The 19,792-nt window shown below is 39.4% G+C and overlaps 1 protein-coding gene across 6 annotated transcripts in view; it reads right to left on the reverse strand.

Moving 5' to 3' along the window:
- ARHGAP42 (Rho GTPase activating protein 42) overlaps nucleotides 1-19,792 on the reverse strand; it is a 316,830-nt gene that overhangs the window by 237,455 nt on the left and 59,583 nt on the right. For all 6 annotated transcript variants that reach the window (XM_035265195.3, XM_054241785.2, XM_002754646.6 and 3 more), the window contains one exon: nucleotides 2,367-2,462. In XM_035265195.3, the coding sequence (XP_035121086.1) occupies nucleotides 2,367-2,454 (88 nt within the window). In that variant the 5' untranslated portion in view covers nucleotides 2,455-2,462. The remainder of the gene's footprint in view (nucleotides 1-2,366; nucleotides 2,463-19,792) is intronic.

A 19,792-nucleotide genomic window follows, 5' to 3' on the forward strand; every position in this document is an offset into this window, starting at 1 on the left:
CCCAGCACCTTGGGAGGCTGAAGCAGGCAGATCACCTGAGGTAAGGAGTTCAAGACCAGCCTGGCCAACTGGGGAAACCCCGTCTCTACTAAAAATACAAAAAGTAGCCGGGTGTGGTGGCACATGCCTATAATCCCAGTTACTCAGGAGGCTGAGGCATGAGAATCACTGAAAACCAGGAGGTGGAGGTCGCAGTGAGCTGAGATTGCATCACCGAACTCCAGCCTGGGCAACAGAGCAAGATTCTGTCTCAAACAACTAAGTGAAAATAACTGTTATATAAATAATGTGATTATATCTTTTCCAAATACTAATGCTAATATATGTGTATTTTAGTAATATAATCTAGGCTTTCATCTGGCTAAGTGTATACTACAAAGCCTAAGTTGAGGACCAGACATTTATAACACAAATGTCAAGAAATGACAAGCAATATGACCACTATTGTTCCAGATGTTGGCAGTGCATTATCCCTAATGCTGCCCTTTGCCAGCTATCCTGTGAGGAGGAAGAAGTCATGCTGCTGAGGGGCATGTGGCAGGGCTCTCCCTTATTCCTGGAGGTCCCCTAACTATATCTCAGCCAAGTGACGGGCAAGGCTGGACCATCTTTCATCACAAAACTGAGGGCCGAAGGAGACCAGCCACCTCCACACTCCCCTCTGATTAACACTCCTAAAAAAGCAAGCAAAGAAAGTGACCACTTGGCATATACCTACTCAGAAAGACTGCCAATATGATTACAATGATGTATGCTTCATGTAAATTCCACATGCGGAGACAGCTTGTCTAAGGACTCTGCACCCTGCCCAGCGATTTCTCCAAAAGGAGCTCTTGTGAACCCAGGCAAGCTAAAGCCCCACGATGAATCCAGCACTCATTCAGCTTAACTTCTAGTGACAGCCTTCTTTTTGTGGGGGTAACACTGCCCTTTGGTTTCACAGCTAGGTCTGTGCTAGGACTTGCTACTTAAGTAGACAAAGCAAACAAAATATACCTTGAAGAAATACAGACATAACTGCTAGAACTATAAAAGAAAAAAAAGGGCAGAGGAACAAGAGGAATGTGATTGTGGAGACGTATGAAGAGGATTATAAATCCCTGCTTCTCAGAGCATGGTCCATGGACTAGCGGCAAGGACACGGCCTTCAAATCTATCAGAAATGCAAATCTTATACACAACCCAAGACCTGCAATTAATAAGATTTCCAGGTGTTTCCTGTAGACAGTAAGTTTGGGAATCACCATTCTAAGTGTTTGTAATACTATATTTTTAATACCCAGAAATGGGGTATAAAAATACTTCTAAAACGTAAAACCCTCTAAAATATACATATATATTTTACATATTCTTTTGATTACATGACATATCTCTAATCCAGCCTAGAAAGGGACCACACATCTATAAATTGGAAAATGTAGGGGTCTTTAAAAGGTAGAGGGTGGGAGGATTTACAAGAATCAGACCTTCAAACAATAAAAACTCAGATATAGATAAATCTTCAGAGATCATATAACCTAACCTCTTCATTTTATGGAAGGCGAATCCTTCTGTTTCAGAAAGGAACATGCTTTCTCCAGGGACAGACTGCCAAATTACTGAGGCAACATCAGATTAGGGTTCAAGTCTCCTGATTCCCAGTAATGTTCTGCATCCTGCCAAAACACTGGTTTAGGGAATCATGACTGATTTGTTTTCTTTAAAAACAAACATTCAAGTTAAAAAAGAATTAAGAGGAAAGAATGTAAGATAATTTTTAAAACCAGTGCCTGGTATATTTAATAGTAGATACCTTATATATATTTATTTGAATGAATGATTCAAAGCAGGGCTGACCTAAGTTACAGAATGATTAAGTCATTTCCTTATGGGAAAAAAAAAGAGAAAACAGAGCTTCTATTTAAAAACAATTCATAGTATTTTTAGTGGCTCATTCCTATAATCCCAGCACTTTGGGAGGCTGAGGCAGGTAGATCACCTGAAATCAGGAGACCAAGACCAGCCAGGCCAAATGGTGAAACCCTGTCTTTACTAAAAGTACAAAAATTAGCTGGTCATGGTGGCAGGTGCCTGTTATCCCAGCTACTCGGGAGGCTGAGGCAGGAGAATCACATGAACCCGGGAGGCGGAGGTTGCAGTGAGCCAAGATTGTGCCACTGTACTCCAGCCTGGGCAAGAGTGAGACTCTCAAAAAAAAAAAAAAAATCCACAGAAACACAAAATCACCCTTAAAGTTTCATCAAAGTCAGAAAATATTTTAGATGTTTATTATTTAGGTGTGTGCCTATTTGATTTCAGTAAAATAAATATTAAAAGTAGAAATTTCTAAATTATTACTTAAGATATTGAAGAATAATAGTACTTACCAATACTAATTTCATCATCTGTTTCAGCATCACCAATACATTCAAATTGGAAATCTTGTAACGACTGAGAAAATTTCTGCACTGCCATAGACAGATCTGCAGTCAAAAGCAAAAAAATCCATAAGGTGAGGTTCCATTGAATCCTGAACAGTTTCCAAATGTAACATTATATAACTTTGATTTTAGTATTATATTAACCAGGATCCTTTAAAATACCAGTTTGACTAATGCAACCAAAATTTAAAGACACTACTATATAAATACTGAAAATGGATCTGGTCTGGTCTGCTCTACACAGTGGCGATTTACTACTTTAAGGGAGTGTATTATCTGGAAGCCAGTTTACCAAAGCCTTTATCAAGGAACTACCACTCACTCACCATAAACGGAGCATTTTTAAGTTCCAGGATACGGTGGTAGGATGTGCAAGTTTGTTAAATAGGTAAATGCATGCAATGGTGGTTTGCTACACCTCTCACAACCCATCGCCTAAGTATTAAGCCCAGCATGCATTAGCTATTTTTCCTGATGTTCTCCATCCCCCGACACCTATCCCCCAAACAGGCCCCAGTGTATGTTGTTCCCCTCCCTGTGGCCATGTGTTCTCATTGTTCAGCTAATGGAGCATTTTTTTTAAGACAGAATTCTACTGAGCTTGCTGGTGAAGGGGAAAAAGCCAACAGTTGATTATAAAGAGTCACCAATTAATTTTCTGCACAAACTGTGAAAAAAGTAGGAAATGTGTTTTTACCAGTAAACTGCCGATTTTGGTCAAGAAGGTAAAAGATGACCTGAAAACCTGTTTACAAATAACTTTGAGAGTCTCGTTAAATATGCTCTCCCATCCTGACTTCGGTCTGAACAAGGCTCGGAGTCTGACTAAACCCAGAAAAATAATTCTTTATTTATGGGCAGAAAAAGAAAAGCCCAGAATAATAAGAAGTAAATCCCTGGGAGTCAACAGGCCAGGATGCAACCTAACCAAGTGATGAAGAATGCAGACTCTGGAGCCAGGCTGCCCGGGTGGAAATCCAAGCCCCACCACTTACTTGCCATGTGACCTTGGACAAATTATTTAACTCCTCTGGGACTTTGATTCCTCACACAGTCAAGCACCGCATGGCAAATGACATATACTACAGTGGTCCCATTAGACTGCTGTAGCTGCCCTACACAGGTGCATCTTTTTAAAAAACCTTTCATACTGTATCTTTACTGTACCTCTTCTATGTGTGGATATGTTTAGATATACATACTTGCCATTGTGTTACAATGCCTACAGAATCCAGTACAGTAACGTGCTGTAAAGATTTGTAGCCTAGGTGGTATAGCCTACTTCACCATACAGACAAGGTGTGTAGTAGGCTATACCATCTAGGCTTGTGTAAGTATATTCTATGAAATTTGTACAATGACAAAGCAGCCTAAGGACATTTTCTCAAAATGTGTCCTGGTTGTTAAGCAACACATAATTATATATAAAATGGGAAAATGGCATAAACATCTTATAGAATTGTTTTGAGGATTAATAATATTTGCAAAGGGTTTAAACTGTGCCTGGCACTTAATAAACCCTACTTAAGTCTAATAAACAAAAATAAATCAGCTTCACAGTACAGCATCAGGAAAATCTTAAGGGTTCCATCTTTTAGAGCTACTCTGATCATTTATGTCAACCCAGCCACAGATGTCTACACGAATAAGAACACAGACTTTTCTGGCATTCACCCTACACTTCATGTAACAGTCTCTCTTTTGCATGGGTTCAGGTCTAATACCTGAGTCCTTACATTTAATCAAGCAGTAGGAACTGATAAATTCTCCCTCCTTGTGCAAATTTTAGTCAGGCCCCTTTAAGCCCTCTTCTTGACTAGGCCTTCACCTTGTCCCTGAGCTTTTTGTTCGGCCTAAGAGCCCAGTTTTAGCAAGGATCCTACTAAGCCAGTCTAGAGGGAATCCCCTACCCTCAATATCTGCTCAAATTCCTCATCCCCCACCTTTGATGGAGAAGTCTGTAACATATCTTCAGCAAGAATCCTTCTACCATTGATGTCTCTTCTTAGTCATTTTCCATCCACCCAATATCCCACATCCTGCTTTTTGGCTGTAAATTCCCACTTGTTCTTCTATTTAGAGTTGAGCGAGATCTCTCTCATCCACTGACATAGTCTTTATGCCTGTTGTGATAGTCCTGAATAACGTCTTCCTTACCCATTTTTACAAATGTCAAAGTATTTTTTATTTAACAAAATAATTTTCGTCCTATGCCTAGACATAACCCCAGGACTTAGTGGCAGCCCCTACATTCATGAAACCCCAAGCCTAAATATCTATCAACATGGACACTCAAGAGTGAATAGATCTACAAACATGAAGGTCACATTTTGTACCACTGTCAGCCAAAGAACTACCAACTCACTCACCAAGGACAATTCTGTAGACCACTAACCTCAAGTTTCGGAGAAGCTTTTTTTTTAAACATACATTAGACAGTTTCATTTTTAATTCTGGGTGCTCTCCCTGAGACTTGGGAAAAGCATTCCATTTAACACCCCTTTATTTGTATATATAGTATAAAATCAAGGCCTTACACTTTGCTAGCTTTAAGGTCCCAAATGTAATTCCTACGGCAGAGTCGAGACTGGGGATACACAGGCAGATAAAGATGCTTGGGAACCCTGCAAAGGACATCCTTCTTTCTCTTCCCTCCTCCTTACCACCACCAAGAGTTCTTCTGAACTTCCCTCAAACTCAGAGGAGCTAATTGGAAGCTCTGTCCTAGGGAATTGATGACACAACCTCTCATTTCTTCCCAGACTGTTCTTGACTTCCCAAGACCTTGCACTTTGACTAAAAAAGGTAAAGTGTTTTGTCCCTTCACAGAGATCACTGTGAGTGCACAACAGTAATTCCCATCCCCCACAAGAACACAGTGGCCCACTTAAAGGCTATTCTGTCAAGTCATTCAGTATAAGTGCTGAAGGCAGATTAACTGCGTTAGAATCCTGCTTCTACCAATAATTAGTGTCATGACTGTGGGTAAGTTCCATAACCTCTCAGTATACTCATCTTTAAGTGAAACCACCTCTCAGGTTTATAGTGAGGAGAATATGAGTTAATATAGATAAAGAACTTAGAACAGTATCAAACAGAAAGCACTCAGAACATGTTGACTATGTACATGTTCAAAATCTAAGAAAGGAAAAAGGAAAATTACAGTTATGAAGATAGCAATTCTTGGACCTTAGATAACCTTAGAAACATGCTCAAGACAATCTGTTGATAGCAGTTTCAATTTTCTTGCTACACTGGAAAGCCATCAAGCTGTGACAATATTATTATTCAGCATTTCTGTGAAAGAGATGGGTGTCTATTTCAACACTGGATGGACTGAAGAATGCATGAATGATCCCTTCACACTCCTCTGAAAGCATACAAGAAAATATGGCTCTCGACTAGTTCAAATAATTCTAAGAATGAAGGGGAAGTCTGAAATATGACACATTTTCAACTTCAAGTGTGTTTGAGTTCTTGATCTTCTTCCTATTTATTCTCATTTTCCTAATGCCGAAGTAATGATGAGGTCAAAAAAACCATCAAGTAAAGAGCTTACGATATTTTCTGGCTGTAATAATAATCAATCTCTAAAATAAAGAATCCAGCTCATGCTTTTAATCTTGGCTCCATCTACTACTGAGTGTGCAATTTTGAATTAGAAAGCCCAACATCTTCCATTAATTTAAAATCACATGAGACAAATTTTCCTAATTGTCTAACTAAAGTTTCTAAACCACTACCAAGCACAAAAAACAGAAGAGCTGTTTCTAAAATCTTTCAAATAAAGTCCATCCACATCATAATAGAAAGACCTTGATTTTAAAACCTAATAAAATTTTTTTTTTTTTGAGACGGAGTTTCGCTCTTGTTACCCAGGCTGGAGTGCAATGACTCGATCTCGGCTCACTCGATCTCGATTCTTCTGCCTCAGCCTCCTGAGTAGTTGGGATTACAGGCACGCGCCACCATGCCCAGCTAATGTTTTGTATTTTTAGTAGAGATGGGGTTTCACCATGTTGACCGGGATGGTCTCAATCTCTTGACCTCGTGATCCACCCGCCTCGGCCTCCCAAAGTGCTGGGATTACAGGCGTGAGCCACCACGCTCGGCAAATTTTTTTATTTTTGTTGAATTTTAATGTATCATACTAAAGAGTCAACTTTTTCTCTTAAATATAAGATGAAAGATCCCATGCCATCAATCTAGTTTAGACAGGGGTGTCTCACCCTGTTACTACCCAACATTCATTTATTGGTGAGCAAGTTGTGCACAGTAAAGATGCTTCACATCACACACTCACATACACACAGACACACACACACACACACACCCCACATCCTTCCCATTTACCTAACTTGAAAGTTAAGCATCAAGTGTCTTCACATGCATTCACATTATAACTCTGAAGAAGTTATACTGGGCTTTAATTAGTCAACAATGTTTTCATATCAAAATTAACTTCCGGCTTCTATGATTAGAGGATGCTAATGAAACACTAAAACTTGATTTCATTAGAGGAATACAAAATACCTATAAATAAATAAATATTTAGTTACAACTTTTCTTGTACACAGACTTAAGAACTGAGGTCTCCTGTGACTTTAGAAGTGTTAATGGAATTGCTTTTACAATGTTAGTTAAGGAAGCGAGCTATATATATTTATGTCAGAACAAGTACAACCAGTCAGTCCATTAGTGTAAGGTAGTTCTTCCCAAAATCCAACTTCTCTGGGATTAGATTTAAGGAAGAGTCACAGGAGCAATTTGTCTAGATATGTAGAATTACCATCTTCCCACAACTGTGCAGAGGCAGACATTATAAAGCAATAAGAACACAAAGGTTAAAACAGAACATATCCTTTCCTCCTAAAGGGCACAGTCCAGTGGGACTATGAGGCATGTAATTAATCATAACAGAGGGTAATCGATAAATTCTGACAGAGATTAATAACAACCATACTTAGTACCTGATACTTTTGTAAGCATTTAATATAATAAATTAACCCATTAGTGCTCACCATAACCACAAGAACTAAATACCATCACTCCAATTTTACAGATTAAGAAACTGAGGCACAAATAAGTTAAGTGACTTCACCAAGGTCACACACAAGCTAATAAGCAGCAGAAGCAAAATTTCAACCCAGGGTGCAAGCTAGAATCCCCACTTCACCACACTGCCATACTGCTGGCAAATAAAAAGGCGCAATCAGTTTGGCTTGAGTGTGTAGGGGTAGAGTTGTTAGAAGACTCCATAAGAACAGGGACTTGAAAGATGTAACAATGTACCAGGAAGCCTAAAATAATATGTCTAGAATCTTCCAAAGGGTAGCTTCCATGTACATACTCAACCATATCTATGATGACTCATGCCAAGCTAAGGACTGGTTATTATCTGAAACAAGCTCACTACTCTTTTGTATCTACATTTTTATTGTTACTCCACCTAAGAACATACTTTTCTCTCATTCTCCATTGTAAAAATATATATATATACACACATACACACACATTTCTTCTTTCAAGATTTCTCTAAAGTCCTCATTTTTTCCAAAAAGCCCTTTCTGACCCCTTAAAGCTTGACACTATCTCTGTCTTTAACTGCTCATTATGTTGGGACTCTCTTGTGATGCTTTCAGCATTTATCTCGGTGATTTGTAAACCTAACCTACCCACCTTATTTTAAGTAGTATATTAACAGTAGGATGCTTTACAATCTATGAATACTACCTAAGTATCCAGGACTTGACCTTGTAAACAACAGCTCAATTGTTGAAACCATCAATTTCTGCAAATTGGGTCAATACTCCAAGCCCCTGGATGTCTTTCAGCCTCCTTCTTTCCTTTCACACTCTTACAGGCCCCTAACGTGGCTTTTACAGTTACTTGTAAAACATGAGTTGTTCACTTTCAGAAATAATGATGACGACAACGATGTTTTACTACTTACAAGCATCTTTAACATAAACTTTCAATAAACAGCAATAGTATTGGCAAGATGTCTTACTTTTTCAAAATTCTTACATACTTAAATCTTACACAAAGCTATCAGGGCCAGTGCTGTGAAAAGTTAAGTAATAACTTGCCTGGAGTCAAAGAGCTGGACTCCAACCTGAATAGGTTTTCTGCTTCCCAAACTGGATGCTCTTTCATGGCATATCATAGTTAATCCCCAAAGAACGATGGGCATTAAAAGTGGCTCATGCCTGTAATCTCAACGCTTTGGAAGGCTGAGGCAGAAAGATAACTTGAGGCCAGGAACTGAAATTGAACCTGGGCAACATAGCAAGACCTTAACTCTACAAGAAAAGGTTTAAAATCAGCTGGGTAATTTTAAACCTTTTCTTGTAGAGTTAAGGTCTTGCTATGTTAAGTAGCCAAGATGGTGGCTTGCGCCAGTAGTCTTAGCTACTCAGGAGGCTAAGGTGGGAGGAGCACTGAGCAAAGGTGTTCAAGGTTGCAGTGAGCTGTGAACATACCTGTATACCCCAGCCTGAATAACAGAGTGAGACTCTGTCTCTTAGAAAAAAGAAAAAAAAGAAGAAGAGGAAAGAACTGGGAAGGCTATGAGCCTTGCAATGTATTTAATAAATCCTTTACCTGGCTGTATAAATTTCAAAATAGCAAGGCTCCGTGTGTTGGACTCTTATGAGAGAGAGCTAGCTATGCTGAGCATGGAATAGTCTAGCAGCAAATGTACATACAATGGTCATTATAAAACACAATGTTAAAAGGTAAAGGAGCCAAGGACAGTGGCTCCCACCTATAATCCCAGCGCTTTGGGAGACTGAGGAAGGCAGATCACTTGAGGTCAGGAGTTCGAGACCAGCCTGGCCAACATGGGGAAACCTCATCTCTACTAAAAATACAAAAATTGGCTGGGCATGGTAGTGCATGCCTGCAATCCCAGCTACTCGGAACACTGAAGCAGGAGAATCACTTGAACCCAGAGGGTGGAGGTTGCAGCAAGTCAAGATCACACCACTGCACTCCAGCCTGGGTAACACAGTGAGACTCTGTCTCTAAATAAATGAATAAAAATAAATTTTTTTAAAGAGACAAAGGAAATGCATGCTCATTCCTCTACTTTCTAATGCCACAACTGAATAACATCTTAGGTTATAGGCTTCTTAAAGGTAGGTGTACATGCTTCATCTCTCTTTGCCCTTAGTGCCTAATAGAAAGCAGATACCTGAGAAAGTGAAAGAAAAAAACGCAAACTAACCGGCAGTGAATTCTTAATATTAAGAATTCACTATAAACTACGGAAAAGCTTGTGGTACTAAAAATGCACACAAATATAACAGAAAGCTTTAATTAAAAACACAGTACATTACATAGCAGAGTAATGTCCTGAGTCATGTACACAGCAGAATATGTCAAGAAATCACCAAATAAGCCTTGCTTTTTTAAAAACTGCAGTTATGTTTTAGTGCGCTCTCAGGGAACTGTGAGTGTCAGATTGTTAAATGGAGAAAAGTCGGAAGAGAAGAATACTGGGTGTGGCAAAGTAGAGGTAAAACACAATGAAAATCTGCCAGTAAAAAACATTCTATCCCTCTTACTTGAACAAAGTTTTAAAACACAATCTTTGCTATTTTCTAGTTTATATACACGCCTAGAAAATAGTGGTTCTCTTATATAAAAATCAGCCTTCATTAAGAGGGCCCAGAACAAAGTTTGGTCTGTAGTAGTCACTCAACAAATGAAAGTTGAGCTGAAGGAAACTTGAGTAACTAACAGAAATGGAATCAAGCAATTCTCTTTCCTCGAAGACTTTGACAAGCACTGCCATGAAGCAATGGGAACGTCCACAGGAGGTCACTGGAGACAGATTTACCAGAGAACAACGGAGCCCTGATGCTGTTCTTCCTTCCCCTGAAATGCAAAAATGCACAGGCTACTCTAGGTCACTACATTAATGTGGTGTATTCTAGGCTAGAATAACATGGTTGTTTGAGCACTTTAAAGCTGGTAAATCAAATTAGCCTACCTTTAGTATAGGCTTAAAAAAAATCATTTGGTCACGAGGTGGCTCACACCTATAATGTCAACACTTTTGGAAGGCCGAAGCAGGTGGATCATGAGGTCAAGACATGGAGACCATCCTGGTGAAACCCCATCTCTACTAAAAGTACAAAAATTAGCTGGGCATGTTAGCTCATGCCTGTAGTCCCAGCTACTCAGAAGCTGAGGCAGGAGAATCACTTGAACCCAAGAGATGGAGGTTGCAGTGAGCCGCGATCACACCACTGCACTCCATCCTGGCAACAGAGTGAGACTCGTCTCAAAAAAAAAAAAATCGTTTTTACAACAGAAGTATATTCAGGGACTGCATCCCGTTTTGCAGTGGATACATCCACCTTTCTGGCAGGTAATATAAGTTAAACATCTGTTTTCATGTCTATGTGATGAAACTGCTCAGATCCAGAAAGAAGTCCTTTGACTAGAAACAATCATTCTTTTTTTATGTCACAGACTACACATGTACAAGGGTCAGACAGACATGGATGGCAATCTGGGGATCGCTACTTACACTGCATTGTATTTCACAGCAAGTACTTCACTGCTCTGAATTATAGGCTTCTCATGTATAAAAGGAAGATATTCATCCTTTGCAAGACTGTCATGAATGTTACATAAAACTAGCTTGGCACAGTGTGGTATAGAACAGAAACTTGAAGTACTGATTCTCAACAAATGTTAACTATTATACCATTATTTATTATGATGGCAAATACAGAATATTAAATATTTTCATTGTAAGCATAACAAATTTAATCTGGGTATTAAGTTACTATCTTCAAGAGAGCTTCAGAGAAAATAAATAGTGGCTCTGGCCTCTAATGAAGACCAAACAGTTTGTAATCCCATAAATGATATGTGTCTGGCAAGCAGTTCCAGAAGATTTCGGCCTAAAAATAACAAATAGGAACCAACACTTGGCCGATTTTATCCAGTTTCTATAAACCTACAAATTCCATAAAAATTAAAAATGAGAAACCACAAAGACTTCATATTGTTACAACCCAAGTTAAAAATAGAAAGCTAAAAGGATAAAATAAACCACCCATCTTCCTACCCTGGGGAAAAAACATGAACAGAGTGGGTAAACAACGGTGGCACAATGCCGTTCTCCAGAGTTTCTTTCCTCCGCCGCCTCTCTTGAGATTTCTCTTCCTCAGACTCTTGACTTCAACTTTGACTTTAGCCACCTTGTTTTACCTCAATACTGTTTCTCTTTGTAAAGTACTAGCTGTGTTTCTATATGCAGGCCACTCCTAAGTAGTCATTAAGTTTAGATGCTGGCGCCCCAAGCAACATTTTCTGAAATATCTTTTACCTTTTTAATTTTTTTCCTTTAACTACAAATACTAAGTTACCCAATATCGAGGAGTTTAATTTCTCTAAGCTTCCCAGTAACTCAGCGGTTGTCTGGCCTGCCTTGCATGGGCTTCCTGGTTTGCCTATCTACCTACGACCACTCCTCCAGTACAACCACTCACTTGCCAGTATTTGCCGGGCATTTACAACTTACTCTCTCATCAACAGATTCAGTAAGGGAAAGCCTCCATATGTTAGCCTCAGTTGCAGCCCAATTTTTCTTTTTATTACCTAACGTATCCATCACCCAAGATAATGGCTTTGGAAGGGCATTTGGTGTTACCTTATTTTTCACGTCATATATCACCCTATTCATATCACATATCACGCTTTCAACTTCCTTTCTCCATCCCACCCTTCTTGGTGTCAAATACATTTATGGTTAAATCATGACTAGTTTCTTCTTTTTTTTTGAGACAGAGTCTTGCTCTGTCACCCGGGCTGGAGTGCAGTGGCGCGATCTCGGCTCTCTGCAACCTCCGCCTCCCAGGTTCACGTGATTCTCTTGCCTCAGCCTCCGGAGTAGCTGGGATTACAGGCGTCCACCACCACACCTGGCTTATTTTTTGTATTTTTAGTAGAGATAGGGTTTCATCATGTTAGCTAGGCTGGTCTCAAACTCCCGACCTCAAGTGAGCCTCCCACCTCAGCCTCCCAAAGTGCTGGCATTACAGGCGTGAACCGCTGCACCCAGCCTTTAATTTCATTTCAAAACACCATACTAAGCTGTTACCTACTAGACTAGTGAAGGATGTCATCTTTCCTCTATGTTTTTTGATACATCTTTTCTCTCAAACTATTCTTTGCCAACTCAAAATCCCAGCCAAACAAACCAATCTAAACTTAACTCTCTGAATATCCACAAAGTCATTCTCCGTTTCAGAAACAGCCCTCTGTCTCTGCTGTAACCTTCAAATGTCTTCAAATAGGTATGCACAGCTGTGGGACTGCAAATCTGCATGGTACCTTCCAGGGGCTACAATAACACGAAGATACCAAGATCTAGTCTGCAGGAGCCTCCTGCTATACTTGATGATGGTGGATGTGGTTAGTTTCAGTCCTATTAGAGCACCTTTTAACTTGCCACTTTCTAGATTAAGTAATCTTAAAGTTAGCCTGAGTAACTGAATCATGCAATATATCTGCTGATTTACAGATACCAAATACTGTGTGCCTTATGGTACGCAGTCAGAGGCTCTGAAAGCTCTGGACACTCTTACTGCATCTTCCTGGGGCTACGGCTTTTATTTGAAAACTGGGGAGAAAGAAGCCAAGTGATTTTACATAGTGTTGTATTTTTTAAATGCATATATTGCAGATAAAGCCTATTTCATAAGAATTAGCTAGTATCTGATATTTCCACTGAGGCAGTCAGTTTGGGCTATGTCCCCAGACTACTGAGAGGGTATTTTTCCCTTCCTCTGGTATTAGATGTACTTCAGGAAATCTTTGAGAAATACCGCATTATTTTACTCTACCTCCTTTTTTGTATGTCTACTGAAATACTCTAGACAATGTTCCCTTTTATTATTATACTTCTTCGTGTCTAAGTTTTGTAACTCTCCCTGAAGAGCAAGGTGTAGAGGGCACCCCTCCAGCCTTTACTGCACCCAACACAGAACCTTGAAAACAGAAAGCTGTCAATAAACAGAACTGAATGTGAGAATTCAGAGTATTTAAGAGAGGTAAACGAAGGCCTTTTTAATACTGGCAGAGAGCAATTAGAGATAAGAAGCCAGGTGTCTAGACACAGGCTTCCCCCAGCTATAAAAGGCGCTATGAGGAAGAGAGAAAAACCAGAGCCCCAGCAAACACACAGACTTAAGATCTGGATATCAAATCAAGCAGATGAGCGGTGAGGAGACAGAGAGAATGGCTAGAAGGTTCTTTCATTTAAGATCTTTTGGAAAGCTGCAGGGTTATGGGGTTGAGTGCGGGACACCTGGCTGCTAACAAAAGCAGCCCAGACATTTTACCTGCTTACCTAAAATCTCAACATTGCCTTACAAAACATCCACTATAAAAATGATTCTGGTGGTCTATTCAAGCTTGGTAGAATGAGCATTCAGTTAAAAAAAAAACACTAAAATGTATTTCCTTGCATAATCTTCTAGCACAAATAAATCCAGTTAAAAAAAAAATTAAGAGTGAGGATAGGCCGGGCGCGGTGGCTCACGCCTATAATCCCAGCACTTTGGGAGGCCGAGGTGGGTAGATCACGAGGTCAAGAGATCAAGACCATCCTGGTCAACAAGGTGAAACCCTGTCTCTACTAAAAATACAAAAATTAGCTGGGCATGGTGGTGTGCACCTGTAGTCCCAGCTACTCGGGAGGCTGAGGCAGGAGAATTGCTTGAACCCAGAAGGCGGAGGTTGCGGTGAGCCAAGATCGCGCCATTGCACTCCAGCCTGGGTAACAAGAGCGAAACTCTGTCTCAAAAAAAAAAAAAAAGAGTAAGGATATTGGTGTCACTCACCACTAAACTGTTTTGCTACGTGCACAAGCTAGGTTACTTAAGCACTGAAAGTTTCAATTTACCTGTCTATAAAATAGGGACAATATTAATGTATCTATTTCATAGGATCATTGTGATGAGCAAATGAAATCATGCATGTACAGTTCATTATAGCACATGGTAAGAGCTTCATAAACTATCATAATTAAAATGACAATTAGTTGATTTTTAAAGAGGTAACCAATGACTGGAAAGACATGTTAGTTCCTTGCTCTCAGTTACTAAACCTACATAAAGAATATTTCTCTGTACCTGAAAAGATAACTCATCATTATATGATGCAGCCACAGTACCTGCCAATCAAGGAAAAAACTATAGTGACAACAAAAATCATTAGAGTCAAATTGTCCCTATTCCAAGGTAAACTGATCATTTACTTACGTGCATTTTCATCTCAGCTGTTCAGCATCATAGACCATTAATAAAAGTTATGCAATACACGTATTGCCTCCAAGTACTGAGTTTATTACTACAACTTCAAAAAAGCATCATCCAGTTGTTAATAGATATCTGCATTCCAGCACGCCTTAACAAAAACATTCCCAGACCCAATAATAAAATGTGTTTATCCAAGCAAAGAAACAAGTTAACACACTCACACAACCTCCAAAAACTTTCCCAAGTTCAATTTAAATGGAGTGACCAGCTTAGAATGTGATCATAGCTTAAGTGGCTAGGTTTAAGTTGCTGCATTTACTGTTACAGCCTATTTGGGTTTTCACTATTACATTTTTACCGATTTTTCTTTAATCAAATGAAAGTATATAATATCAGATAATGTCATGGCTATACATGAACAGTACAGTTATGGCAAAAGAATCTTTTCACATAGCAATATGACTAATGTTCTCTTAAAGACTGGAAATATTTTATAATGAATGGTAACTGAAAGAATACACAAACCACTGTCTTGGACAAGATGTGGATGAATGCTGGCATCATGCCTCATTCTTCCAAAAAGAAACAAAAAAGGACACTGTCAAGCATAGTTGAGCCTGGGCTGCCAGGGAAGTAAAGGCACAAAGATCATTATTCTCCATCTACACAGTGTTTTTTTGTGAGTCGATTTCAAGAAACTCAGTATCCCACATGTTTACAGACTTGATTTTTCTGCTATCCTACCCGATTTTGACACACTGAAGCAATTTCTGAGACTATTTTGGAAAAACAGCATTTTTAAGCTGCAGATTTCATTATGTACCCATAGAGCCACCATATTTTTAAGGTATCACAATAGAGATGATGATTTTTGGCAACCTATACTATTTTATGACTTTTTCTGTTCTAATTTAACTTCCAAGTGTGTGTTCTACTTTTAAGAGATTGACTTACTACAGCTATCTTACCATCTTAAATGCACATGATAGGATTTTTCAAATCATATTAATATTTATAGCTCTTAACTCATTGGAACCTCACTGAGGAAATAAGCTGTATAGATAATTATCTCCATTTTACAGATGAGGAAACTAAGACTCAAGGTTAGGTGACTTACCCAAACAACAGAATCAGGACAGGAATCTCAATCTGCCATGTCCAAATCAACCGTCTTTCTATACCACCTTAAATAACTATGGCTATTCCTTTTAAGCCTACAATTCTATCACACTGGATTTAGCTCAGTAGCAAATAAAAATTTCATTTTCACAATATCATTTATAATGTTCATGTCTTATTTATAATCTCATTTGAAAAACTCATTCTTATTGCTCTTCCTATATTCTTACCATGTTAACTATTTTAACTGCCAATATATTATATACCTACATGGAATGATTATTATAAAAATCCATAAATATCTTTGAAGAAGATATGCATCTCATGTTTGAAGTATTATTTTTATTAATATGGGGTGATTAATGATACTGATCAGAAAGCATAAAATTAAATCTTAATCTTTTATTCCAAAAACTAAGTACAAAGTAAAACATATTCACCTAAAATGCTGTGCTGTTTATCTGAGCCATTAACATGTATGTACTTCAATGATCTGTACAAAGACAGCACTGCCTGCTGTGATTCTGAATAGTGAAGATTTTTATTTAACCAGAACTGAGGAATTCCAACTGTGTCAGCTTGTGCAACTACATCTGGCTGTCAAGCGTTCCAAGCTTTGGAAGACATGTTATTTCTAATTATCATATTACTGCAAATAATAGCGACTTCCATACAAATGATACACACAATTTATGCCAGGCTTTAATTAATCAGCATGTAATCAGCCTATGATTAGGTCACCATTCAATTAAAAAACTTAACAAATATATATGCTGTTTCACCTCTCCAAGTATTTTTGGCTTATTTCAAAACTTTTTATCATTGGTTCTACAAATACTACAAATTTTAGGTGCTGTCATTTTTATTTTCCATAGTTCATATATTCTAAGATGATAAATTGTATTTAAAATACTTATTTTGAAACAGGGTCTTGCTCTGTTGCTCAGGCGAAAGTGCAGTGGTATGATCACTGCTCACTGCAGCTTCAACTGCCTGGACTCAAGCTATCCTCCCTCCTCAGCCTACTGAATAGCTAGGACTACAGACATGTGACCACTATGCCCAACTAATTTTTTTTTTTTTAATTTTGTAGAGGCGATATCTTAGCATGTTGCCCAGGCTGGTCTTGAGCTCCTGGCCTTACGCCATCATCCTGCCTTAGCTTCCCAAAGTGCTGGGATTACAAGCATTGCCCACCATGCCTGGCCAAAGATGATACATTTTAAGGCCTCTAGCCAATTTTAGAAATGTTAAAATATTAAAACTGTGAAACTTAGAATCAGTTGAGTTATAGTGTATCTTTATTATTTTATATTTCCATCAGTCATATTAAATAATGACATTATATAGATCATGACACTGTCAGTTAAGGAAAAGCATTATCCCTAACCTCAAAAAGTTTGTAACCTAATGAGACAAACAGCATATAATGCTCTGCCTCAACTTCCTTCTCCTATCTTTGAACACCACAAAACCCTAACACCATGAAAAACCTACTTTGTAAATAGATCTCTGTTGTCACTATTATGACAGTGGGAAATAAGAAGTAAGTTCTTGCTTAGTTTTTTGTTCCTGCATATATAGGGTCTGAAACCTTCAACCTACCGCCAGCCCCTTGGGTTTGTTTCTGGCAGAGGCTCTAAGCCTAAAACAAGACAATGAGCTGACAATGGCTACCAGCAGCTGCTTATTTACATAAGCCATCTGAAAACCCTAGAAATGCTGAAATAGTGGAATTGTGGGCAATATTTTGGCAAGGGCTCTCCAGATAATGAACAAGATAGTACTAATCTCTCTCTGCATTTTCAGAATGAAAACTCATGAGAAGAGATGTACAAGTGAGAAATAAAATTGTTTGTATACTCTTACTGTTTTTTCCATGTGCCCTAACTTTTTAAGTATGGAAAATTGTCTGTAATCTAAGACTCACATTCATGTTCAGATGCTATGCAGTGTAGGGACCCAGCCCACTGTGATTCCAAGTTAGTGACTTTTATGATAAATGAAGTTTGTGCCCTAATTGCTACCAGGTTTGTGGTTGGGATGGGACAGGAGCAAACATTGTCTTCAGCCGCCGCATAAACATGTGCACCCACACACACTCTTACACCCTAGCATTTATCACTATTTAACCCACAGCATATTGTACTCACTAATCTGCCACCATCAACCCCCTCCATTAGAATCTACATTCTATGAAAACATAAATGTCAGCCTATTTTGTTCACTGTTCAGCAAACAGATTTGGACTTAGTATATAAAAGGCACTTAGCTAGTTTTCCATAAACAGACGAATGAGACCAAAAGCTTCCAAAGTAAAGTCTTCTTAACATATGTATATCCTATAGTGGAATAAAACTGGATAAGCACAGCACTTCTTTATTATTACTTTCATGTGAAAAGAAATACAAATATATTAGAGAATAAAGTAAAAAATATACATTAATGAAATTCTGGCTTGTCATTACCAGAATGAAGTTACATAGTGATTATTCTTATTAGGAAAGAGGAGTAGGTGTTTGGAATGGGGTATGGCTTCCCTCTGTTCTCCCTTGAGGAATGATTTTATAGGAAGGTATAGAAAGCATAATACTGGAACTAAAGCATTACAAACAGAAACAGCATGCTTTTTAAAAATGCATCTATAGCCAGGTACATGGCTTACGCCTGTAATCCCAGGAAGGAGAAAACCTGTACATGAGCTGAGCTATCACTACAGCCTGCACCACCCAGGCTAACCAGAAGGTTCCAAGTCTGTCCACAGGACCAGTTCATTACTATTACAACCAGAATTTGAGAAAGTCAACAAATTAAGACTATAACCAACCCTTGCCACCCCTATCAGAATGTGTGCTGGTCCCCACTGCTGAGAGGGTTGAAGACAGGTCACATCACTGGTGTCTTTGCAGACATTCCCCAGCACCAGCCAGAAGTGTGGAGCAGGCTCACTGGGTGAGGAACAACAATAGTCACAGTAGTTTGGCTCTTAGGGACTCCTACCCTCAGGGAAGAGGGAGTACCCCACATTAAGGGAGCACACAGTGAGACAAAAGAATCCAGATGGCAAGCCTTAAATCCCAGGCCTTGCCACTGGTGGGAAGTTTCTTTCAGCAGTGTCACGGTTGCAGTGCTGGGCTCAGCTGGGATAGTCTGCAGCTCTACCCCAGCAGACAGGCAGACCTGGTGCTCATGAAGAGTCTTGGAAAAGGAAACTACTTTTCCCCCTCATCCACAACTGTGAAATAATTGGGGTTTCTCTCACAGGAGCTTGATGTAGGTGCACCTATAGATAGCCTTTCTGGATCACTGCAGGGTGACTGAATCCCCATAGTTGGAGCACCCTCTAGATTCAGGCTTGCACGAGAGGTACAGTCACAATTCCTTTCTGCTTGGAACATCAACATTTCTGCAGATGAAAAAAGGTATCTGCTGGGCCAGGCATGGTGGCTCACACCTGTAATACCAGCACTTTGGGAGCCCAAGGTGGGTGGATCACCTGAGGTCAGGAGTCCGAGACCAGCCTGGCCAACATGGTGAAACTTCATCTCTACTAAAAATACAGAAAGTAGCTGGGTGTGGTGGTACGTACCTGTAATCCCAGCTACTCAGGAGGCTGAGGCAGGAGAATCACTTCAACCCAGGAAGCAGAGGTTGCAGTGAGCCAAGATTGTGCCATTGCACTCCAGCCTGGGTGACAGAACAAGACTCCATCTCAAAATAAAGAGGAAAAAAAAAAGGTTCCTCTCTGATCTGAATAGCCAGAACCCTGGGATAGCAGGGTGTCTGTAAGATGGATCACTTCCCTGCTGGGCTGGCAGGGAAGCTAGGGTGATTCCCCCTTATCTGTGATAACTCCTCAGTATGTTTCAGTGCTCTCCCAGCTACTACTTCTGTCAAGGCTGGGACCTCTGTCCACCATTGAGTATTGCCATTTACTCATCTCCTTTACCCACAACTGGTTTCTACCCAGGA

This window comes from Callithrix jacchus, chromosome 10 (genome assembly GCF_049354715.1).
Source record: "Callithrix jacchus isolate 240 chromosome 10, calJac240_pri, whole genome shotgun sequence".
Taxonomy (NCBI): Eukaryota; Metazoa; Chordata; class Mammalia; order Primates; family Cebidae; genus Callithrix; species Callithrix jacchus.